Here is a 25,687-nt window from a genome sequence, read left to right as displayed (position 1 = left end):
GGAGAGGAGAGGAGAGAGGAGAGGAGAGGAGAGGGGGAGAGAGGGAGAGAGAGGAGGGGAGAGAGGGAGAGAGGAGGGAGGAGGAGGGGGGAGGAGGGGGGAGGGGGGGGGAGGGGAGAGGGAGGGAGAGAAAAGGAGAGAGAGAGAGAGAGAGAGGGAGAGAGGGAGAGGGAGAGGAGGGAGAGGGGGAGAGGAGGGGAGAGAGGGGGAGAGAGCGGAGAGAGAAGGGAGAGAGGGACAGATATAGGGATAGATGGAGAGGAGAGAGAGGGAGAGAGGAGAGGGGAGGGAGGAGGAGAGAGAGGGAGAGGGAGAGGAGAGGGGGGGAGAGGAGAGAGGAGAGAGGGAGAGGAGGAGGAGAGAGAGGAGGGGAGGAGGGGGGAGGAGAGGAGGGAGAGGAGAGAGGGAGGGAGAGAGAGGGAGGAGAGAGGAGAGAGAAAAGGGAGGAGAGAGGAGAGGAGAGAGGAGAGGAGAGAGGGGGAGGGGAGAGGGGGGGGGAGGGAGAGGGAGAAGGAAGGGATGGAGAGAGGGAGGGTGGGGAGAGAGGGAGAGAGAGAGGGAGAGAGAAGACACAGTGAGAGGGGGAGAGAGGGAGAGAGAGATAGGAGAGAGCGGGGAGAGGCGGAGAGAGGGAGGGAGAGGAGAGGCAGAGAGAGGGGAGAGGGAGAGGGGAGGAGAGAGAGAGGGGAGAGAGGAGAGAGAGGGTATAGCGAGAGGAGAGGGAGAGAGGGAGAGAGAGAGGAGAGGGAGAGAGGGGAGCGAGGGGAAAGAGAGAGAGGGGGGAGGGAGAGGGGGAGGAGAGGGAGGAGGAGAGGGGAGGAGGGAGAGGAGAGAGAGAGAGGAGGGGAGGAGGGAGAGAGAGGGGAGAGGGAGGAGAGGAGGGAGAGAGGGGGAGGGGAGGGGGGAGAGAGGGAGGAGGGAGGGAGGGAGAGGAGGGGGAGGGGAGCAGAGAGAGGGGGGGGGGAGAGGGAGAGAGGGGGGGGGGGAGGGAGAGAGAGGGAGGGGGGGAGAGGGGGAGGAGGGGGGAGGGGAGGAGAGGAGAGGAGAGGGGGGGAGGGGGGGAGAGGGAGGGAGAGAGAGGGGGGAGGGAGAGGAGAGGAGAGGAGAGGAGAGGAGAGGAGGGGGGGAGGAGAGGAGAGGAGAGAGAGAGGGGAGGAGAGGAGAGAGGGAGGGAGGAGAGGGAGGGGGGGGAGGGGAGGAGGGAGAGGAGGAGAGAGGAGGAGGGAAGAGAGAGGAGAGAGAGGAGGAGAGAGGAGGGGGGAGGGGAGGGAGAGAGGGAGGAGAGGAGAGGAGAGGGGAGGAGGGGGAGAGGAGAGAGGAGGAGGAGGGGAGGAGAGAGAGAGAGAAGGAGAGAGAGGGAGAGAGAGGGGGGAGGGAGAGAAGGAGGAGGGGGAGAGAGAAGAGGAGGTGGGGAAAGGGAGATAGGGGCAGAGAGAGAGAAGAGGAGAGGAAAGAGAGAGAGGGGGGAGAGAGGCAGCGGGAGAGAAGAAGAGAGAGAGAGAGAAGAGGAGTGAGAGAGAGGTGTGGAGAGAGGGGGGAGAGAGAGAAGAGAGAGAGGCGGAGAGGAGAGAGAGGGGGAGAGGGGAGGGAGAGAGAAGGAGAGGAGAGGAGAGGGGGAGAGGAGGAAGGGAAGAGAGGGGGAGGAGGAGAGGGGAGAGAGGAGAGGGGAGGGAGAGAGGAGGAGGGAGGGCGTGAGGGAGGAGGAGGAGAAGGAGGGAGGGGGCGGGGGGAGAGGGAGGGGGAGGGAGGGAGAGGAGGGAGAGGAGAGGGGAGGGGCAGAGAGAGGGGGGAGGAGAGAGAGAGAGGAGAGGGGGGAGAGGGAGGAGAGAGAGGAGGGGGGAGGAGAGAGAGGAGGGGAGAGGGGGGGGGGAGAGGGGAGGGGGGGAGGAGGAGAGGGAGAGGGAGGGAGGGGGGAGGGGCAGGAGAGAAGAGAGGGAGAGGAGGAGAGAGAGAGAGGGGGAGGGGAGGGAGGAGGAGGAAGGGGAGGGGGGAGGAGAGGAGAGGGAGGGGGGGGAGAGAGAGGGAGAGGGAGAGGGCGGGAGAGAGGGAAGGGGGGACCGAGGGAGAGGGAGAGGGAGGGGAGGGGGAAGGAGAGGAGAGAGAGAGGGGGGGGGAGAGAGAGGGAGTGAGAGGAGAGAGAGAGGTGAGAAAGAGGGAGAGAGAGAGAGATAGGGAGGGAGAGAGGGGGAGAGGTGGAGGGAGGGGGGGAGAGAGAAGAGGGGGGGGGAGGGAGGGGGAGAGAGAGAGGAGGGGGGGGAGAGAGGCAGAGAGAGAGGAGGGAGAGAGAGAGGGAGAGAGGGGGAGAGAAGGAGAGAGAGGGGGGAGGAGGAGGGAGGGGGGGAGGGAGGAGGGGAGGGGGGAGGAGGGAGAGGGGGAGGGAGGAGAGAGGGGGGGGGGGGAGAGGAGAGGGGGGGGGAGAGGAGAGGAGGGGGGGAGGGGGGGGAGGAGGGAGGGGGGAGGGGGGAGGGAGAAGAGAGAGGGGGGAGAGAGGAGGGGGGGGGCAGGAGAGGGGGGAGGGGAGAGGGGAGGGGGGAGGGAGGAGGGAGGGGGGGGAGGAGGGAGAGGGAGCGAGAGAGGGAGGGGGAGAGGAGGGAGGGGGGAGAGAGGGAGAGGGGAGGAGGGAGGAGAGGAGAGGAGAAGGAGAGGAGGGAGGGAGGAGAGAGGGAGGGGGAAGAGAGAGGGGGGGGGGAAGGGGGGGGGGGGGGGGGGGGGGGGCAGGAAAGGAGGGGGGGGGAGGGGGGAGGGGAGGGGGAGGGGGGAGGGGAGAGGGGGGGGAGGGAAGAGGAGAGAGGAGGGGGGGGCAGGAGGGGGGGGGCAGAGAGGGAGGGGGAGGAGAGAGAGGGGGAGGAGGAGAAGAGGGGAGGGAGGGAGAGGGGAGAAAGAGGGGAGGGGAGAGAGAGAGGGGGGGGAAGAGAGGGGGGGGAGAGAGGGAGGGGAGCAGAGAGGGGGGGGACGGAGAGAGAGAGAGGGGAGGGGGCAGAGGGGGGGGTACGAAGAGGGGGGGGGGGAGAGAGGGGGGGGGAGAGAAGAGGAGGGGGGAGGGAGAGAGGGGGGGGGAGAGAGGGGGGGGGGAGAGGGGGGGGGAGAGGGAGGGGGGGGAGGGAGGGGGGGGGGGGGAGAGGGGAAGGGAGGGAGGGGGAGGGAGAGAGAGAGGGGGGGAGAGAGGGGGGGGAGGAGAGAGGGGGGAGAGGGAGGGGGGAAGGGAGGGGGGGGGGAGGGGGGGGGAGGGGAGGGGGGGAGAGGGAGGGGGGGGGGGGGAGAGAGGGGAGGGGAGCGAGGGGGGGGGAGGGGGGGGAAAGAGAGGGGGGGGGAGAAGAGGGGGGGGAGAGGGGAAGGGGAGGGGGGGGGAGAGGGGAGGGAGGGGGAGAGGGGGGAGGGGGGGGGGAGAAGGGGGGAGAGACAGGGGGAAGAGAGGGAGAGGGGGGGAGAGAGGAGGGGGGGGGAGAGAGGAGAGGGGGGGGAGAGAGAGGGGGGGGAGAGAGAGGGGGGGGGAGGAGGGGGGGGGGGGGAGGGAGGGGGGGGGAGGGAGGGGGGGGGGGGGGGGAGGGGGGGGGGGGGGAGAGAGAGGGGGAGAGAGAGAGGGGGGGAGGGGCAGAGAGAGGGAGAGGAGGGGGGAAGAGAGGGTGCGGAGGAGAGGGGGGGGAGAGGGGGGGGGGAGAGGGGGGGGCGGTGGAGAGGGGGGGTGAGAGAGGGGGAGGGGGTGAGGGGGGGGAAGAGAGGGGGGGAGGGAGAGAGGGGGGAGAGGGGGGGGGGAGAGGGGGGGGGAGAGGGGGAGGGGAGAGAGGGGGGGAGGAGAGGGGGGGGGAGGAAGAGGGGGGGAGGGGGGGAGAGGGGTAGGAGAGGTAGGGAGGGGGGCGGGGGGGGAGAGGGGGAGGGGGGGGAGTAGAGAGGGAGGGGGAAGGGGGAGGGGTAAAGAGGGGGGGAAAGAAGGGGGGGCGAGTGTAGATAGGGAGGGGGGTAGAGAGGGAGGAAGGAGGGGGAGTAGGAGAGGGGGGAAGAGGGTTAGAGAGGGAGGGGGTAGAGGAGGGAAGGGGTAGAGGGGAGGGAGAGGGTTAAGGAGGGAGGGGGAGGGTAGAGAGGGTAGGGGGTAGAGAGGCAGGGGAGGGGTAGAGAGGGCAGGGGGGGGGGGTAGAGAGGGGGGGAGGGGGGGGTAGAGAGGCAGGGGAGGGGGGTAGAGAGGCAGGGGAGGGGGTAGAGAGGCAGGGAGGGGGTAGGAGGGGGTAGGGGTTAGAGGGCAGGGGGAGGGGGGTAGAGAGGCAGGGGAGGGGGTAGAGAGAGGCAGGGGAGGGGGTTAGAGAGGCAGGGGGGGAGGGGGTAGAGAGGGAGGGAGGGGGTAGAGAGGCAGGGGAGGGGGTAGAGAGGGGGAGGGGAGGGGGTAGAGAGGAAGGGGAGGGGGGGTAGAGAGGCAGGGGAGGGGGTAGAGAGGAGAGGCAGGGAGGGGGGTAGTTAGAGAGGCAGGGGAGGGGGTAGAGAGGCAGGGTAGAGGAAGAGGGGCAGTGCGGGAGGGGCGGTAGAGACCCCACCCCATCTCCCTCCTCCTCCTCATTTCCCTCATCCTCCTCCCCTCACTCCCATTCCCTACCACAGCACCTACCCAGGTCGTAGAGCAGCGCCAGAGCCTGGAACTCGGCCTGGTTCTCATACTCAGCCTCGACCTGGCTGTAGACCACAGCTGTCAGCTCGGCCGCCGCATGGTCTCCAGTCATGCCCCGACTTCATTAGTATAATATTATACTAATGGGACCAACAAATATACTAATTAATTGAGGTTGGGGGAATCAGGGCTTTATAGAGGAGTAGATGGTTATTACTAACAGTTAAATTACTCTAATATAGCTGAAATGTAAGGAAATATATCCTAGGATGTATTCTAATACTTAACAACTAAAGGGGGGCAAGAAGGGGGGGGGGGGCAAGAAGGGGGGAGGGGGCAGAGAAGGGGGGAGGGGGGAGGGGGGGAGGGGGGGGCAGAGAAGGGGGGAGGGGGCAGAGAAGGGGGGAGGGGGCAGAGAAGGGGGGAGGGGGCAGAGAAGGGGGGAGGGGGCAGAGAAGGGGGGAGGGGGCAGAGAAGGGGGGAGGGGGCAGAGAAGGGGGGAGGGGGCAGAGAAGGGGGGAGGGGGAGAAGAGAAGGGGAGGGGGCAGAGAAGGGGGGAGGGGGCAGAGAAGGGGGGAGGGGGCAGAGAAGGGAGGGGGCAGAGAAGGGAGGGGCAGAGAAGGGAGGGGGCAGAGAAGGGAGGGGGCAGAGAAGGGGGGGATCTGAGCGAAGCCGCGGGTGGACATGGACCCCAAGCAAGGCGCGGGCGGGCGTCGACCCGAGGACCCGTGCGAGGCCGGGCGTGGACCCGACCTGCAAGTGGATTGTGACGTCAGTGTGTTTTTTTTGTGGTTGGAGCGCTTACATCCCCCTCCCACGCAGAGTGTCCAGTCGTGTCTTGCGAGTTGAATGTGACGTCAGTCTGAATTTCTTTCTTCAAAATGAGAGCTTGGAAAACTTTAATATTTTGAAGCTGTTTTTAAAAGGTTAGTAACTTGTGAAAGGTTAAAATGCGACGGGAGTTATTTATCCGGTCCACGGAAAAAATGTAAGTAGCGTGTGTGAAAATGGGATGGCTGTGGCCTAGCGTTTGGAAGAAGATAGAAATTAAGGAGATTAAAAGAAAGAAAACACAACCCTGGCCCACTCAGACACGAGAACAAAGGGAAGAGTTTTAGTATAATATAGATTATATCTATCTACCAACACATTTCTGTATCAAAAATAGAATACTATTTATCAGCAGTTGATACAGCAATTAGATCCTGATATAGTAGTGGCCAGAGGATCTGGGGTGACGGGGGAACTGAAGGAAATCCACATTAGGCAGGACATGGTGTTGGGTAGACTGATGGGACTGAAGGCTGATAAATCCCCTGGGCCTGATGGTCTGCATCCCAGGGTACATAAGGAAGTGGCTCTAGAAATCACGGATGCATTGGTGATAATTTTCCAATGTTCTATAGACTCAGGATCAGTTCCTGTGGATTGGAGGGTAGCTAATGTTATTCCACTTTTTAAGAAAGGCGGGAGAGAGAAAACAGGGAATTATAGACCAGTTAGCCTGTGGTGGGGAAGATGCTGGTCAATTATAAAAGATGAAATAGCTGCACATTTGGATAGCAGTAATAGGATCGGTTCGAGTCAGCATATTTACGAAGGGGAAATCATGCTCGACTAATTTTCTGAATTTTTTTTTTTAATGTAACTAGGAAAATGGACAAGGGAAGGCCAGTGGATGTAGTGTACCTGGACTTTCAGAAAGCATTTGATAAGGTCCCACATAGAAGATTAGTGGGCAAAATTAGGGCACATGGTATTGGGGGTAGAGTGCAGACATGGATACAAAATTGGTTGGCAGACAGGAAACAGAGAGTTTCTGAATGTCAGGCAGTGACTAGTGGGGTACCGCAAGGCTCGGTGCTGGGACCGCAACTATTTTCAATATAAATCAATGGTTTGGATGAAGATATTCAAAGTAGCATTAGCAAATTTGCAGATGACACAAAGCTGGGAGGGCAGTGTGAACTGTGAGGAGGATGCTATGGGAATACAGGGTGACTTGGACAGGTTGGGGGAGTGGGCAGATGCATGGCAGATGAAGTTTAATGTGGATAAATATGAGGTTATCCACTTTGGTATCAAAAACAGGAAGGCAGATTACTACCTAAATGGCGTCAAGTTGGGAAAAGGGGAAGTACAACGGGATCTGGGGGTCCTTGTTCATCAGTCTATGAAAGTAAGCATGCAGGTACAGCAGGGAAGAAAGCGAATGGCATGTTGGCCTTTATAACAAGAGGAGTCGTGTATAGGAGCAAAGAGGTCCTTCTGCAGTTGTACAGAGCCCTAGTGAGACCACACCTGGAGTATTGTGTACAGTTTTGGTCCCCTAATTTGAGGAAGGACGTTCTTGCTATTGAGGGAGCGCAGCGTAGGTTTACAAGGTTAATTCCCGGGATGGCGGGACTGTCATATGCTGAGAGAATGGAGCGGCTGGGCTTGTACACTCTGGAGTTTAGAAGGATGAGAGGATATCTGATTGAAACATATAAGATTGTTAAGGGTTTGGACACGCTAGAGGAAACATGTTCCCGATGTTGGAGGAGTCCAGAACCAGGGGCCACAATTTAAGAATAAGGGGTAAGCCATTTAGAACAGAGACGAGGAAACACTTTTTCTCAGAGAGTCTGTGGAATTCTCTACCTCAGAGGGCGGTGGAGGCAGGTTCTCTGGATGCTCTCAAGAGAGAGCTAGATAGGGCTCTTAAAGATAGCGGAGTCAGGGGATATGGGGAGAAGGCAGGAACGGGGTACTGATTGGGGATAATCAGCCATGATCACATTGAATGGTGGTGCTGGCTCAAAGGGCCGGATGGCCTACTCCTGCACCTATTATCTATTGTCTATTGACTTTGTCTTGAGAGAAACTCGGGTTCAATCCTGACCCCGGGTGTTCTCTCAGTGACTGTGTGGGTTTCCTCCGATATCCCAAGACTTGTGGGTGATATGTTAATTGACCCCTGTAAATTTCCCTTAGTATGTGATTGGTACGATCTTGAGGATGTGGGGGAAAGAGGGGGGGGGGGTTGTCGATTGGAATATGGGGAGAATGATATTAGTGCTATTAACGTAGGACCAGTGCAAATGGGTGTTTAGTTTAGTTTAGAGATACAGCATGGTAAACAGGCCCTTCAGCCCACAGAGTGCGCACCGACCCGCAATCCCCGGACATTAACACTACCCCACACACATTAGGGACAATTTTAAATTGACACCAAGGAAATTAACCTCCAAACCTGTACGTCTTTGGAGTGTGGGAGGAAACCTGAATATCTCGGAGAAAACTCCACGCAGATCACAGGGAGAACGTACAAACTCCGTACAGACAAGCACCCATAGTCAGGATCGTAAACAGGTCTCCAGCATTGTAAGGCAGTAGCTCTACTGCTACGCCACCATTCCGCTGGTGTTGATCCTCAGTAGAGGCTCAGTGCAGTCATGGTGTATCTCTCAACTCATTGAATACCAATACATATATTTGTCCATCCAAACAGAATACTAGTAGGAAACTGGACAAAGAATTTTTCAGATATTACACAACAAATATAGCAGTTTACACTAAGTACAATTTTATTAAAAGTGGATTTGAATGTGAATTGAATCTTAAACATGCACCACATTCTATCTTCACAGAATACTGATCTGTACATATATTGAATAATGAAGGTACTACTCCATTTCAGGGCTATCCATTAGTATAGGTACACTATCCATTAGTATATATTGGGAATGATTCACTTCCCATAAAACATATGAAAAGCAGCTTTATGCAAACTACCAGGTTTTTGTTTTTAAACTATGATTTTACTGGACAGCAGCATGAAATTTAATTTAGGGGGTGGATTGGTTATCAGTGGGTTCAGTTCCAAAATCGCTTACATATTCCACAACGAAACTGCAAACAGCATCATTCTTGCGTAATTTTGAAATATGCTAGAAACACTTACTGGTATTAGACTGGTCATTTTCTAGTGGGTGGTCATCATAAAAACCTGAAAGATAAAACAGCAAGCTACAATTTCTGTCCATAATTCATTCCTAAACCATAAATGAGCGGCTAAATTTGATCCCTGCTTTTAATCTTAACATTTCTTTTACTATTTAAATTGCCCTTTTACCGAGCTTTAAAATTTTAATTAGTGTAATTACTACTTGTACCAGCACATCAATTCATTTCAAAAACAGATCATAATTTAATTGATACTATTCGATTAATCTTCGTTGTCAGATTTTCATGATTTTTATGATACTTTGCTGTAGCCCAAAGCATCAAGCAGTAATACGAAAGCTCTGACATTCCCTGCTTGTTTACAGACTGTTTTACATTTTCAATAAACGAGTTTGGTATTTCAACTGCGCATGCCCAGATCACAGGTCACTCGAGATAAACATTCTCGGCAGCTGAGTATACAGTCCTGCGTTTCATCCGTAGTCAGGATCGAACCTGGATCTCTGGCGCTGCAAGCCCTGTTGAATTGCTACTGGAGTTAGTGACACTATTTCTCCCTTCTCCACTGATCCATGCAGAAATCTCAGCAGTGACAATCTAATGTGCACAAACTGCATGTGACAAAACGTGCAAGGGCAAATTTCTCGGCATTGATATCGGAGTGAGATAATGTAGAACAAGTGCAAACGGGTGACCAGCGTGGACTTGGTGGGCCAAAGGACCTGTTTCCGTGCTGTGTCCCTAAACCAAATTAATTTAACTAGATAAAGATAAGTAATCGGAAGATGCAGGGAAGGTGGACACGAGAACAGGTGGGGTTGAAGGGAGGAAGGAAAGTTGTCCGGGACCAAAAAGCACTAGGGGGCTTAGGTGAGAGGGGAAAGATTTAATAAGAACCTGAGGTTCAACTTTTTTCACACAGTGGGTGGTGGGGAAGTTACTAAGGAAGGTATAATAACAACATTTTGAAAGACATTTGGACATGTGGACGGATTGGAACCCTCTCTCTCCACCTCCCTCCTATTCCCCACTGTCCCAACAGATGAATCACGGTCTGGTCCCCGTCAGCCTGGGTTCCATTCTCACTCGGGCTGCCCTCCCGACTTACACAGGTTTATTATACAGGGGCGAACTATTCACCCCTCTCCTGCATAACCCCAGGAGGTAGATTTGTGAGCGGAGTCTCACTACCGTCCCCATCCACTCCCGAGTATCCCATCCCTGTCCGAAGATGGCCAGAGATGTCCGGAGTGCCCCTGGACTGATGGGACATCGGCCCGGAGCAGTGGCTCACCAGGCTTACAGCCAGCGCGAAGAATAAGCGCAAACTCCAGTTTTACTCTGCTCCAACTTCCGAGGAACCCGTTCACTGACGGGCCAGGGACAGTCAACTGCACCTCTCACTTGATCCAGTGACTGGTGTTTAATCAACTCAGTGCCGGCAAAAGCCGAGCACCAGTCAACAGGAATACACATAACATGCTGCACACTTGAAACCCACCCCCCCTCCCTCGGAGATCCCTCCAAATGTGTGGCGCCAAGGTCTGATGAGGCGGCCGACCTCATCAGGACTTCTGCAGCAATCAGCAGATCAAATTTGCCCTCTCGCCGAGGACTCAGGAACCCCAGCCCATCCGGAGCCAGCAGATCTGTTCCCAAAGCCGACTTGAGGCAGACTTGTATCAAATCGGACCGTTCCAGTACTGATGGGATTCCTCACAGGGGCCATGACCCCTGTTGGTTCGGCAAAATGGATAATCCAGAAAGTTTCTTCACACTTATGTATATTTGCAAATCACATTACCTCCTGTAGTGCAATGCAGCCCTTTCTCCGTTTTTGGAAAGAGGTTGCAGCTTTATTTCTGATTTAACATAAGTGCTGAAGTTGCCATGTCTTTTTCATTCTCAAGTTCCACCATCTGCATTGCAGGGTAACTCAAAAGATTAATTTGACAAAAGGAATATCAATATCTTAAGCAGAAAGACATGTAATATTGTAACCCATTTCCTTCAACAAGGTTTATTCAAACAAGTACTTTTGCTCTGGCTTTTGCTTAATGGCTATTTTGAAGATTTCATTTTGCTTGTGCAACACATTAAATCTAACATTAAATGAGCTATATCTCTACAACTGTAAAACGTGCCTCAAGGACTTCATAAAGGATTAGACCAAGTGGGACCCGTTGGGCCCCATTCCCCCAATACAATATTCCACCATTCACTCATAGCCCCCAACTACGCCTCGCCATTCCTCTTACTGCCCCTATCCTCCTCCATTCCCCCTCCTCTTCTTTCCCCTCTCCTCCTACCCTCCTCACCTCTCCCTCCCTCTCCTTGCCCCTACCCTCAGTCACTCCCTTCCTCCCTCCATAACCCCTCTCCACTCCCTATCCCCCTCCTCTCCGTCTATCTCCCTGCACCCCCACTCACCTCCCCCATCCCACAATGAAAACCGTGATTTTTTTAATTTTAAAAGAAACCTCCCCCCTATCTGTCCCCCCTCCCCCCCCACACATGAAAATCGCCATGTTTTTTATTTGAAAACTGATTTATTTTTTATTTTTTAATGTAAATGAAATTCAGGATCCCATTGTGGCGTCATTGTGAGGTGGAACGCTGCTGTAGTTTTTAAAATTGAGGGGTTTTTTTTTAAATGTAGATGAGATCCCATTGAGATGTCATTGTGGGGTGGGACACTGCTGACAGACAGGGCAAGTCAAAAAGAGGTTTTTGAAAGTTTAAGTTTTAACCATCAATAACTTGTACAATATGGCATCAATCTGAACGAAACTTGTTTAGTTTACATCACAGGACAATGGTGAGTAAAGTGGGCCAAAAATTGTAGCGCTATCGTGTACCATTTTGCACAAATACAAATACAAATACATATGGCTACACATATTTTTGCAAAATTCTAATATTGTTCTGAATTTAAAGATCTGTTAACATTTAGAATACTTTTGAAAATATGCTTCCAAATAGGTTTTGATCAATACAAATTAAAATTAGTGTAAATATTTTAACAATGAATAATTAATTCAGTTGTACGTTAACTCTCCTTAATTTAAAATTTGTGCCAACATTTAGTAAGATAAATGACATTGCATTTGCTCTGCTTTGCTGTATATGTATTGTGGCATTTTAGATAAGATGGAAATAAATAAAAGTATTATTTTCCAAAGGTATTACAGACCACATGAACACATCTAGTATTTTCCGAGCAATGATTTTTTAAAAAAAAACATTTGTAGCGATGAGTCGTCACAAAGAAGATCATATTGGGAGTGATTATCAGTTATTTAATAATGAAAGCACAAAGGTAACTTATTGCAAATTTACCACTCTCTAAAGGACCAAATGATGGTAAGTGACTGAAGAGTCAAATCAAAACAAAGAAATTAAATCAAAGGAAGTTCAGAGAAAATGCCATTCATTTTCCCTCAGAATTTTTGATTATAAGAGAACACACTACATATTAAAATTGTTTTGCAAAATGGCATAGTTTTAATCATAGATTTTCATTTCCCACCCCACATGTTCATTGGTCTCAATTTTGTTTTTAAACACTGACCAGATGGTTTTAAAGGGTTGTTATGTCATAAAAATGGCAGCACAGATTTACAACTTCAATTTCTTTGCAAGGCACTAAAAAACCAGACAACAGCCATGCGATTAAAACAAAGTCAGAAAATCTTCACCTAACAGATGATTTCAGACATTTGCTGGAGACTTGATAAGAAACACAACATTTTTCCATCCTGCTAACTGAAGAATATTCATCAAAAGGGAAGAAACACGAGAAGAAAATTCAAAATAAGAATTGAGGTTTTGCCTGAAATACAATAACTGTAATTGTAATTATATGTAAAAGGAAAAGACCTTCTGATAAAAAGTAAACTTAAGTATAAATTTAGAGTTACATGAGCTCCTGTGTCAGTATTTCAGTGAATTTCCATTTGTTCTTTTCACTGTTACTCGTTTATTTGAGCTTTATCTTTAGCTTTTTTCTCAAACTTGAAACATGAGCTTTAATTATCGGAGGACAACCAGAAACCTGGATGGCTTAACCTCTACTCAATTCATTGCAATACAAAATTTCCAGTAATTAAGATGAATCAAATCATCAGAACTATAATTTGACATGAAATAGTATGCACAATTCCTTATTTGTGTTCCCCAAGATAAAAGTTTACCTTCAAGGCTTTCATTGAAATTCTTGGTGTTATTAGACTATTACTGTCATTTCTATCGATATACAGTGAAAAGCTTTTGTTTGCACGCTATCCAGTAAAGTCAGATCATACACGAGTACAATCAAACCATATAGAAGTACAACATATAGTGCAAAGAGAAAATACCAGAGTGCAGAATATAGCGTTATAGCTTTATAGTATCACTGTTACAGAGGAAAAAGTTCAAGGTCTGCAAGAGGTAGTTTGAAAGATCGGGACTGCACGCTATCTTGTGGTTGGTCCATTCAGTAAGATGATAATAGCAGGGAAGAAGCTGTTCCTGAATCTCAAAAATACATATCCAAAAAGAAATTGTTCAAGAGTACACCGAAAACAGATAGCAACATCAGCAAGAGAACTCCGTCCTTTATCTCACGGGCACAAATCTTCAGAATTGAAATAAATTTAATGCGAGGATAAATTCAACTCAACACTGTTCTGACTGATGCAGCTTGTCTTGATAATCATCTCCGGTATATTCTGACTTTAGATTTAAAGAAATTCCTGGCTTCAGTAGAAACAGCTAAAATTCAACAACTTTTTTAAAATTTAGATTAGTGTCAGGTGAAAGTAAGAATATATAACATTTATTTGAATTTTCTAGCAATTCAGGGTGATGTTTAGCTGAAATGGGTTGTCAGTGTTTCCTGTCATTCCGATGGGAATTAGATTTTTTCCAAATTATCAACAGTCAGGCGAAATTCTTTAAATAACACTCAATTCTAATTTAAAAACTAAATGAAAGTCAAAGATATTTTGGGATGTGGGAGGAAACCAGAGCACCCAGAGGAAACTCACACAGTCGAGGGAGAATGTACAAACTTCATACACACAGTACCCGAGGTCAGGATCGAACCAGGGTCTCCGATGCTGTAAGGCATCGGCTATACTGGCCATCGCACTGAACTATCGCAGACTATAAAACAGAATTAAAAAGTATTTTTAAAAAAAAACAAAATAAAGTTCAAAAGCATTGAGCTCCAAAAGATTCCTTGAGTAACATGCGAATCAAAGAAAAATATTGTTTATTCTATTTTATAAAATAGACGTTTTTCTCTTAATGCACTAATTGGAGGTCCAAAAACACAACTTTGCAACAGCTAAATGAAAAGGAGAAGGGTTGAGGGAAATCAGTGCTTACATTTGAGAAGGGTCAAGCATTAACACAAGCCCCGTCTCCATTTATATCTTAACCCACAAATCTTTCCATGAAGGAAGGAATACATCCTTGCTTTCAAATCAGAACAGGCACAACTAAATTAATCCATGCATGGAATGCAATGAATTAGTATTGCAATTTTCAGTTTCTAAAACAAGTCAGAGTTTATAACCAAAGTTAAAATAATGAACAGAGAGGTTGCACTGATTTTATTCAGCCAATGTAAGAAATGTATTTGTCATGTCAAACCATTACTGCATTAAAAAAAAAGGATATTGTGCAAATACCCGTTCTCCAACAGAAACTTCATATCTCTATAATCAAATTATTCAACTCCCTTTGAAACTATTTATTTTGAAATATTTTCCCATACTACTTTTTAAAATTCTGCAGATTTTGCATCACAACAGTAAATGCTTGCAGATGTTCTGAAAATGCAGATCTTTCGCTCTTACAATAAAAGCACTGCACATAAAGAGTCAGAGTCATACAGTTACGGCATAGAAACACCAACCGTTAGGATTCTAGGCTGGTCACAGTTGGTTGCATTTAGTGGAGACTTTAATCGAGACCCATATGAGTGTAAAAGGCAAAGATATTGTCGATCTCCTGGCCACAATTCATCCTACAGTCAATTACTAAAAAACATTTTCATATAAGAACATACAAGAAAATATTTGTGGGAGTACACCACCTGGCCGCTCAAGTCAGCCTTGCCATTCAATGTGATTGATCATTGCTGATCAGCCCCAGGCCTCAACTCCTCCTTTGAACCAGGTCCCCATAGTTTTCAATTCCCTGATCTTTCAAAAAGAATATCTACCTCCTCTTTAAATATCTCTAATGACTGCCTTATCAGTTTGTGTAAGTTTGCAGCATACAAACATTTGCCTGTATTACAACGATTTCACTTGAAAATCAATTATTTGCTTGCAAAGTCTTTTGGGATGTGACAAAATCATGAAAGGCTCCACAAAATGTAAATTCACCCACTCGCTCTAACATCTCAAGATGCTGATACTACTCAGTGATTTTTGTTAAGAATTATTTCTCAAAAACATAAATAATTCCAGTTATTGACATAATTTTTTCATAATACATAAGAGATTTTCTTCAGAGATTCTGAAGAATCTGCATATACTGAGCTCCAGGTTAGCTCCTTGCTGATTTGATCAATCTAGCAATTCGAACGCTTAAACAGGTAAGTGTTGCATTGCTCTCAAATGGATTCTGCTGTCCCCCATGGGACAGGTGTGCACACACATGTGTGGGATATTAAGTTTTAAATCCTTAATGTAGATAAAGAAATAAATTATAGCATAGATCTGTGCCCCAAATCCTACTTTTGTAATACAGAAAGCTACCTTCCCCTTTTACTCTGTATTTATTTGCTGCAGCTATCCCACCAGCCAAGCAAATATAATTCTTTTAACTCTAAATGTTTTCATTTTCATTACAAGTTCTCTAAAAGGTAAGTGCTGTGTTGACTTTCAGAAAGGATAATCTTTTCATTGAATATTCCGTTCCCCCAAAATTTTGTTCAAATTGATTTGTTTTAATATTTCACAAGATAAAAAAAATAACTGGTGCACCAGCAGCAGCTGGTGGAGAAGTTGGAGCTGTTGGGGGTTGATGCTGGCACATGTAGCTGGGTCCTGAACTTCCTGTCGCAGCGGCAGCAGACAGTCAGGGTGGGCAGTAGGACATCAAAAACCATAGCCGTGAGCACTGGCTCACCCCAAGGCTGTGTCCTAAGCCCCCTTCTGTTTAGTCTGCTGACACACGACTGTACTGCCAGACTCAATAACAACTTCATCAGCAAGTTCGCTGATGACACAACAGTAGTGGGTCTCATCAGTGACAACGATGAATCGGCGTACAGGATGGAGGTGGAGCTGCTCACAGGTTGGTGCAAATCCCACAACCTCATTCTTAACGTGGGAAAAACTAAGGAGATGGTGGTTGACTTCAGGAGGGCGGGGAAACATCACCATGCACCTCTGCACATCGACGGAGCTGATGTGGAAAGGGTCAGCAGCATGAAGTTCTTAGGACTACATCTGTCTGATGACCTGACGTCCACGGCCAACACCACAGCTCTGGTCAAGAGAGCCCAGCAGCGACTTCACCCCCTCCGAAGACTACGGAAAGCAAGCCTCCCCACCACACATCTACGGACTTTTTACAGGGGGACTGTCGAGAGCACACTGACATACGGCATCACTTCCTGGTTCGGGAGCTGCAAGGCGTACGAACGGCACCAACTGGACAGGATAGTGAAGACCGCAAGCAGGATTATTGGTGCTCCACTCCCCTTCCTGCTGGACATATACAAGAAGAGATGCATCAACAGAGCCATCTCCATCATCAAAGACCCTTACCACCCATCGCATGACTTTTTCACCATCCTCCCATCTGGGAAGAGGTACAGGAGCATCAGCTGCAAAACCAGCAGGATGCTCCTCAGCTTCTTCCCACAGGCTATAAGACTGTTAAATGAACTTTCCCCCCTGCCAAGTATCGCGCACAAACCCCCCACACTGCAGCAGAGCCACTGTTGTGCCGCTGCCGGTCGGAACGGCTGTTGAATGTTATTGAATGTTATTAGAGGGTTAAATTGTTCATGACATGTATTTTAATTTTAATTGCTATTTATTTTGTAACGAAAACTGAATGGACACTGGTTGAGAAACGTTTTTTTGTTTCCTCTGAGTATGCGAATACTCAGGAAATGACAATAAAGATTTACAATTACAATTACAATTTTCTAAATCAATTACTTTTGGAAAGAGCAGAAAAATAAATCTAATTTCATTCACGTTTTTAATGGCAGCAACATGTAAATATGTTGAGTCTCTGGGTTGTTTGTCAGGGTCCTCAGATTACTTATGTAATAAAGAACTGCAGATGCTAGTTTAAATCAAAGGTAGACACAAAATGCTGGAGTAACTCGGTGTGACAGGCAGCATCTCCAGAGAGATGGAATGGGTGACTTTTCGGGTCGAGACCCTTCGTTGTCTGAAGAAGGGTCTCGACCCGAAACTTCACCCATTTCTTCTCTCCAGAGAAGCTGCCTGTCCTGCTGAGTTACTCCAGCATTTTGTGTCGATCCTCAGATTACTTATTGGGGCAAAACAATTGCAGATACTGAAAAATCAAAACAAAAATGGAAAATGCTGGAAGCACTTAGCAGGTCAAGGAACAGCAATGGGGAGAAAAAAAAATTTAACAAGCTAGAGAAAAAAAATTCCCGATCGCAGACATTCCCTCTATTCTCCCTGTCACTCCATTTTATCTGTTAATTTAACTGTGATGCTCCTAGCATATGTCACGAATAAATTTTTTTTTATCCAGATGGGAATGGTCTGGAACTAACTTCCTGAAATGGTGATACAGGCCATCACCACACATTTTAAAAAGTGATAGAAAATGGTTGGCTACGTATCTTTTTGAACTGACATGAACACAGTCATGTGTTCTGCGTTTTCTGGGTCATAAGTAATGTTTTTTAAATAGAAATATACTATTTACATAGTTAAATTAATTGAGTAAACCACCTTCAATAATAAAATATTCAATGCAATGCAAGACAATATAACACGACATATGACAGCTGAAATACCGAAGAAAACTTTCCTATTAGTGTCTCTCACTATCATTGACTTCAGCACCAAATTTAAAATAATTCGTATGTCTCAATATCCATCCTGTTATTACATCTTTGTTAATGCTTTTTATAACACTCATAAACATTTGGAACAGCACACTATTAGCAATGTTTAAGTGAAGCAAGTGGATTTCTGGAAGTAAAATGCAAAATACTTCAGAAGTTGATCTAAAACCAGAAAAGTCAGACAAAATCAGCTAAAATCTGTGGAGAGAATAATACGGCTAACATTTTAGGCCAATGACCTCAGTGGAAGGCAGGAATGCATTGAATAATAAAGTTCTCCTGAGAACCCCATCTCATGTCTGCCTACGTGGCAGTGTTCGGTAAATTTGGATGATGCGTAATATTTGCAATTCAAACATCGCAAAGGTAAAATTAACAGTTATATTGGAGACAGAAGTTTCAGGCCTTCAAAATACTTCAACATTACCAAACTAGAATTTTATAGCCTCCATGGAGCCCACAGATGAAAATGTTCACTACATATTCTGCTGCATTGGTACAAATCAAAGTATTATGCTGATTACTGTATTCTGATTTTAAAACTGAACTGAGGACGAAGTAATTTTAATAAAAGCTAAAAGATCTCCGTACCTTAACTTGGAGAAATTATTCCCAAGCTGTGATTCAAACACCACAACTTTCAGCCTTAATGAGGATATAAAATAGAAAATGTTGAATAGGTTGCCCACTATATACCACTTGCCAAACTGCTGCACACTCTTTTCTGTTCCATTTGGGGAGACAGAGCTGGCAAGATGTGTAATGATCAATTAATCCAATTTGTATAACAATCCAATTTTACTCCTTTTACATCACTGCCAAAATCTAAAGTTCCACTCTTGCTTTTTTTGGCAGACTATTCCCAAAAGCAATTATCTAATACTATTATTTGAACACCTGGCAGACTTTCAACACCATTTAAAAATAAAGATTTTCCCTAATTAGTATCAGTATCATTGTGCTTTGAATGGCAGCCAAACAAATACCACGTCTCAGTTCATTTTAGAAGGTTTTGATCACATGGATAAATTCCAAACATATCTGCAACTTAATTTCCATTTCGTCTTAAGATATTCTGTTTGATTTTACAAAGTTGTTACATCATACTCAAAATTTACACTCAAATTCAGATCTTATTGGAATGATGTTTAAACATCTCTGGTAATCCATGTCAACGTCAATTCCAGGTACGCGTTCCTCAATTATCTGTTTCCAGGCTAATTAGGCGATGTGAGTAGACAAGCATTTCTGAAAGGTCCATCAACATAGGAATGATGGGCAAGAAACATATCTCAGTTTTGCTTCTATATCATGGCTATATTCCCTCTAAAATGTTTTGGTCAGATTCGAGGTGGTCAATAAACTTGAGCACAGTTAAAAGATACTTGAAGAGCAGTTTTTCTCTACGCAATAACTAAGCATCAACTTGAGGACATTTTCCCAGTGACATTATTTGAAAGTTACTGTTCAGTGTACAGTTGCACAGCTAGTACAGTCACTACCTCGCAAGACCAAAGACCTTGGGAATTAGCTGTGCAGAGTGCACATTTTCCACATGACCCTGTCGGCTTCCACTGGGTCCTCTGGCTTTTTCCAACATCCCTAGACTTGTGTGTTATCAAGATAATTGGTCACTGTAAATTGAGTTATCCTTGAGCAGTAGAATTGTGGAGATCGTAATGAGAATGTGGGAAGAATTAAAAAAAAAACAAAAAAAAAAACAGGATGTCGGATTAGAGTCAATGGTCAGCAGGGACTTGTTGGAACAAGTCCATGCGGTCTCTTCAAGATTATTTATTTGTAATGATCTGAACTGGTTTCAAAAATGCTGCTTGTAAAGTTTTGGTTAGTACAAACTTAACATTAGTGTTATTTTTACATTTATGATGGCCAGAACTGTACCATGATTTAACTTTATAAAATTAGTGTCACATGTGCCGATGATTCAATATCACTAATCTTTATATATCTCTTAATGTTTGAATGATGCCTTGCTTCAGTCTCAATTACATGAGGAATTATATGTTTAAGAAAAGGTAAATATAAAGGATGATGGAGCTAGAACCCACAGGATGTGATAAAACACCTTGCTAATTTATCTTCTAGATTAGAATTTATAGTAGGAAACCAAAAATCTGTCTAAATAATACATTTCTCATTTTAAGTGTGATAACTGTCCATTTTTTAACTTTTTTACTGACGAAAATTCCTTTGATAAATGTTGTAGTGTTGTGTCTGCTTTAGAGTGGCCCTTTGCTAGGGTCAGATTTTACACTGTTAATTTGGAACAAATTATACTTGTAGCTCTATGATGTTCCACATAGATAAATATTTAATCTCTGCTCCAACTATATGCCTAACCTTTTAAAGTCACAACAAGCATTCTGTACAGTAATCGAAAATTGCTGAGTTCATCCATGACTCTCAGCAGTTCAGCCTGAGGTTCACAAATAATACTGGCTTTCTACACATATGTAACATCCAGGTGACCAATGACTACTCGGTATATAAGCATTAACCAAATGTAATACCACTGCCTGAACAGGTTTGAAGAGACAATAGCAGAAAAGCTATCGTCAGGTTGAATTGGCAAAATAGTGATCTATCTACACAAGGGTGAGACATTCCACACCAGGGCATCGGAAATGTCCTCGCTCTTCAGGGAACGGGGATTCCCCTCCTCCACCATAGATGAGGCTCGCACCAGGGTCTCGTCCATACCCCGCAACCCCTCTCCCCATCCCCGCACTCGCAACAAGTCCTCACCTAGTCCTCACCTTTCACCCCACCAGCCGGCAAATACAACAAATAATCCTCCGCCATTTCCGCCACCTCCAATGTGACCCCACCACTCGCCACATCTTCCCATCTCCCCCCACGTCTGCCTTCCGCAAAGACCGCTCCCTCCGCAACTCCCTTGTCAATTCTTCCCTTCCCTCCCGTACCACCCCCTCCCCGGGTACTTTCCGTTGCAATCGCAAGAAATGCAACACCTGTCCCTTCACCTCCCCCCTCGACTCCATTCAAGGACCCAAACAGTCGTTCCAGGTGCGACAAAGGTTCACCTGTATCTCCTCCAACCTCATCTACTGCATCCGCTGCTCTAGATGTCAGCTGATTTACATCGGTGAGACTAAGTGGAGGTCGGGCGATCGTTTCGCAGAACACCTCCGCTCAGTCCGCAATAACCTACCTGAACTTCCGATGGCTCAGCACTTCAACTCCCCCTCCCATTCCCAATCCGACCTCTCTGTCCTGGGTCTCCTCCATTGCTAGAGTGAGCAACACCGGAAATTGGAGGAACAGCACCTCGTATTCCGCCTGGGTTGCTTGCGTCCGGCTGGCATGAACATTGAATTCTCCCAATTTTGCTAGCCCTTGCTGTCTCCTCCACTTCCTTAACCCTCGAGCTGTCTCCTCCCATCCCCCCGCCCTCGGGTTCCTCCTCCTCCCTTTTTCCTTCCTTCTCCCCCCCCACCCACCATCAGTCTGAAGAAGGGTTTCAGCACGAAACAGCACCTATTTCTTTCGCTCCATAGATGCTGCTGCACCCGCTGAGTTTCTCCAGCATTTTTGTGTACCTTCGATCTTCCAGCATCTGCAGTTCCTTCTTTAACAATCTATCTAGGCCATTTGGTTTGTCACATAACTGAATATCAAAGGTGAACAACAGTAGACTTGCTGGGCTTTACTTTGTTTTACCTCTTTTCCATCTGGAGATAAATCTTGACCACCAAAACGTACCTAGAGCACAACAAATATCACTTCTATTTTATTCAAATTATACATTTTTGTCTAATGAAATTTAAAAGAAAGTAATTTCAGCATCATAGTAGAGTTAAAGGTGAGAATGATCTTTAATACCTCAGAAAAAGCCATACCATTAGCTAGTGGATTATAACAAACATAGTTTAGATATTATACACACGTACACAAGTTAGGAAGGTTTTATGCATTTGCATAATTAACATTACTCGCGGAAACTAATTAATTGTTAGTCTTCTGTCATATCCAATGCCAAGTTAAGGGATCACTGGCTCAGTAATAATTGGCAAAAGCATTGTCAAAAGTACCAATAGCATCAGCAAAATGTGAGATACAAGGATAATTTGCTTTATTTTGGCAAATTAATTTCATACTGTTGCGTTTAACAAATAAATCATTGGGAGTCATTTTATGAGTATTTGTGACAAACAAGATTTCTATTACAATACAATTCCCGATGATTCACAAATCCCAGTACATGCAAGCCATTTTCAAGGGTTGCAAGTTTGTTCTGATCTACAGAATTTTAATCAACTATATATACGTTTGGTTTAAAACGCAGAGTTACTGAAATCTAGAACACAAATGCCTCTTCAGAGCTTGAAAGATTAGTCAGCATCCTTTTAACTTCCAACAGCAGGATTACATCTAGTCCACTATATAAAGATTGTGCAGAAAATTAGTCAAGGCCAAGTCAGCCTTTCTGGGAATACAAAGCCATAATAAATAACAGTAACAGTAAATAACAGCCATTACAGTAAAATAAAATTTGTTTGCAATCTCTAGAGAATTATAAACTTGTGGGAGCTAAAAATGTCATACCAATACTGTCACTAAACAACCTTTTTCTGGTTCTGCTTAATCTGGAAGTCCCTGGTGGTGTTAATGATTTTTACTTCGCAGCCTTGACAAAAAGTTTTCAATTAACAAGTAAAATATGTCTGTAAGAAAAGGATTTACTCCCATTTAATATTTATTTAAACAATTTTGTGTACATCTATCACCAAAAACCACATTAGTGCTGAAAAAAAACTTTTCAATTCAAAAACCAAAAAGAAAATTTACTCATGCTAGAAATCTGAAATAAAAACAGCAAACACTGGAATTACTCAGGTCGGGTAACAACTGTAGAAAGAGAAACAATTAATGGTCAGGTAACAACTGTAGAAAGAGAAACAATTAATGATTCATGTTGAAGACATTTAGAAACATAGAAATTAGGTGCAGGAGTAGGCCATTCGGCCCTTCGAGCCTGCACCGCCATTCAATATGATCATGGCTGATCATCCAACTCAGTATCCCGTACCTGCCTTCTCTCCATACCCTCTGATCCCCTTAGCCACAAGGGCCACATCTAACTCCCTCTTAAATATAGCCAATGAACTGGCCTCGACTACCCTCTGCGGCAGAGAGTTCCAGAGACTCACCACTCTGTGTGAAAAAAGTTCTTCTCATCTCGGTTTTAAAGGATTTCCCCCTTATCCTTAAGCTGTGACCCCCTTGTCCTGGACTTCCCCAACATCGGGAGCAATCTTCCTGCATCTAGCCTGTCCAACCCCTTAAGAATTTTGTAAGTTTCTATAAGATCCCCTCTCAATCTCCTAAATTCTAGAGAGTATAAACCAAGTCTATCCAGTCTTTCTTCATAAGACAGTCCTGGCATCCCAGGAATCAGTCTGGTGAACCTTCTCTGCACTCCCTCTATGGCAATAATGTCCTTCCTCAGATTTGGAGACCAAAACTGTACGCAATACTCCAGGTGTGGTCTCACCAAGACCCTGTACAACTGCAGTAGAACCTCCCTGCTCCTATACTCAAATCCTTTTGCTATAAAAGCTAACATACCATTCGCTTTCTTCACTGCCTGCTGTACCTGCATGCCTACTTTCAATGACCGGTGTACCATGACACCGAGGTCTCGTTGCATCTCCCCTTTTCCTAATCGGCCACCATTCAGATAATAGTCTACTTTCCTGTTTTTGCCACCAAAGTGGATAACCTCACATTTATCCACATTATACTGCATCTGCCATGCATTTGCCCACTCACCCAGCCTATCCAAGTCATCTTGCAGCTTCCTAGCATCCTCCTCACAGCTAACACTGCTCCCCAGCTTCGAGTTATCTGCAAACTTGGAGATGTTGCATTTAATTCCCTCGTCCAAATCATTAATATATATTGTAAATAGCTGGGGTCCCAGCACTGAGCCTTGCGGTACCCCACTAGTCACTGCCTCCCATTCTGAAAAGGACCAGTTAACTCCTACTCTTTGCTTCCTGTCTGCCAGCCAGTTCTCAATCCACATCAACACTAAACCCCCAGTACCGTGTGCTTTAAGTTTGTATGCTAATCTCTTATGTGGGACTTTGTCGAAAGCTTTCTGAAAGTCCAGATATACCACATCCACTGGTTCTCCCTTATCCACTCTACTAGTTACATCCTCAAAAAATTCTATAAGATTCATCAGACATGATTTACCTTTCATAAATCCATGCTGACTTTGTCCAATGATTTCACCACTTTCCAAATGTGCTGCTATCCCATCTTTAATAACTGACTCCAGCAGTTTCCCCACTACCGATGTTAGACTAACTGGTCTGTAATTCCCCATTTTCTCTCTCCCTCCCTTTTTAAAAAGTGGGGTTACATTAGCTACCCTCCAATCCTCAGGAACTACTCCAGAATCTAAAGAGTTTTGGAAAATTATCACTAATGTATCCACTACTTCTGGGGCTACTTCCTTAACTACTCTGGGATGCAGCCTATTTGGCCCTGGGGATTTATCGGCCTTTAATCCATTCAATTTACCCAACACTACTTCCCAGCTAACCTGGATTTCACTCAGTTCCTCCATCTCATTTGACCCCCGGTCCCCTGCTATTTCCGGCAGATTCATTAAGTCTTCCTTAGTGAAGACAGAACCAAAGTAGTTATTCAATTGGTCTGCCATGTCCTTGTTCCCCATGATCAATTCACCTGTTTCTGACTGCAAGGGACCTACATTTGTTTTAACTAATCTTTTTCTTTAAGTGCTTTAAGTTTGTATACTAATATCTTATGTGGGACCTTGTCGAAAGCCTTCTGAAAGTCCAGATATACCACATCCACTGGTTCTCCCTTATCCACTCTACTAGCTACATCCTTGAAATATGAGAGCACCTGATCTATTCAGTGATCAGAAGATAGTCTTATTGGATCTTCAAACCATACTGCTATCACCATCTGGGGTAGCTTTATTATTAAAAGAATAAAGCAACGAAACGGTCTATTCATGAAAAGATAAAGTATCATAACTGTGCTGGGATGGTAAAAATATTTCAAAGAATATTATTAGGACCAGAACTGAAATATAGTGACCATTAAATAATGTTTAAACACAAGATTCTTATTACAGGTTATGATCTATATTCATTGTTAGATGTGGTATTTATAGAAATGTAATTGTTAGATTTAATTGCCTTTTCCTTTTACATTACAATTTAAAGATAAACTGTACAATAACAAATAGTTGGGGGCTATGCATGAGTGGTGCAATATTGCGTTGGGGGAACGGTTTGCATTGGGGGTAACTGGTGAGTGGTGCAATCTTGCGTTGGGGAGCAGACCCAACAGGTCTGCACTTGGTCTAGTAAAAAATAAAATATATTACTTAATCATGTAAGATTGAAGAAAGGGGCAAAATTATTTGAATCAATGTTTGACATCATTTTTCTCAGTTTTTCCATACTAACCAATGAATTTAGCTTATACATTGTTCCAATCTAGCAATCTTGTTCCAATTCAGATTAGTTTATTGCTATATACACCAGAGTGCAATCAAATTTCTCTGAGCTTCAGGCGAACAAGAAATTTCATTGCACCCTGGTGTATTTGACAATAAACTAATCCAAATCTGAACAAGATTAATATTAGTGTATGAGTTATATCCATTGCATAGTACTGAACATCTGAGAAAATGTTATCAAACAATGATTCAAAATATTTAATTTTGTCCTTAGCTGTTTATTCTCACGATGAAGTACTAATTTGTATTTGTTATTGTGCAGCTTATCTTTCAATTGCAATGTAAAAGGAAGGTGCAATCTAACCCAACCTCTACATTTCTATCAATACTCAAGAAGTTATCACAAAAGTAAATTAATGTAAAAACTACATAATGAAACAAATCACACTACTTTTTTTAATTTAATTCCTTTGAAAAAAAAATCCAATTTATATCTTTGGGCTCCACAACAATAGTAAATGTCAAAACTGCTCTACATCGCCAACAAATTTAAAGCATTGATCTTGCGTGAATTAGCTACGCAGGTTCCTTC

General features: G+C 45.9%; 1 protein-coding gene and 1 long non-coding RNA gene across 5 annotated transcripts in view; one reads left to right on the top strand and one right to left on the bottom strand.

Annotated features, from left to right (window-relative positions):
• Positions 1–14,253, top strand: part of LOC129711870 (uncharacterized) — a 70,782-nt gene extending 56,529 nt beyond the window's left edge. Inside the window, exon 5 of one of the 2 annotated variants that reach the window (XR_008725940.1) lies at positions 12,185–14,253. This is a non-coding gene — a long non-coding RNA (uncharacterized LOC129711870). The remainder of the gene's footprint in view (positions 1–12,184) is intronic. The other variant, XR_008725938.1, reaches the window with a different exon arrangement.
• Positions 1–25,687, bottom strand: part of LOC129711868 (nuclear receptor subfamily 6 group A member 1) — a 244,501-nt gene that overhangs the window by 191,585 nt on the left and 27,229 nt on the right. For 2 of the 3 annotated variants that reach the window (XM_055659849.1, XM_055659848.1), the window contains exon 2: positions 8,541–8,585. The exons of the other annotated variant lie outside the window; for it this stretch is intronic. In XM_055659849.1, coding sequence (XP_055515824.1) covers positions 8,541–8,585 — 45 coding nt within the window. The remainder of the gene's footprint in view (positions 1–8,540; positions 8,586–25,687) is intronic. 3 annotated transcript variants of the gene reach the window in all.

Source organism: Leucoraja erinacea, chromosome 31 (assembly GCF_028641065.1).
Source record: "Leucoraja erinacea ecotype New England chromosome 31, Leri_hhj_1, whole genome shotgun sequence".
NCBI lineage: Eukaryota > Metazoa > Chordata > Chondrichthyes > Rajiformes > Rajidae > Leucoraja > Leucoraja erinaceus.
Note: the sequence above shows the minus strand (reverse complement) of the source record. Positions and strands in the feature narration are given on the sequence as shown.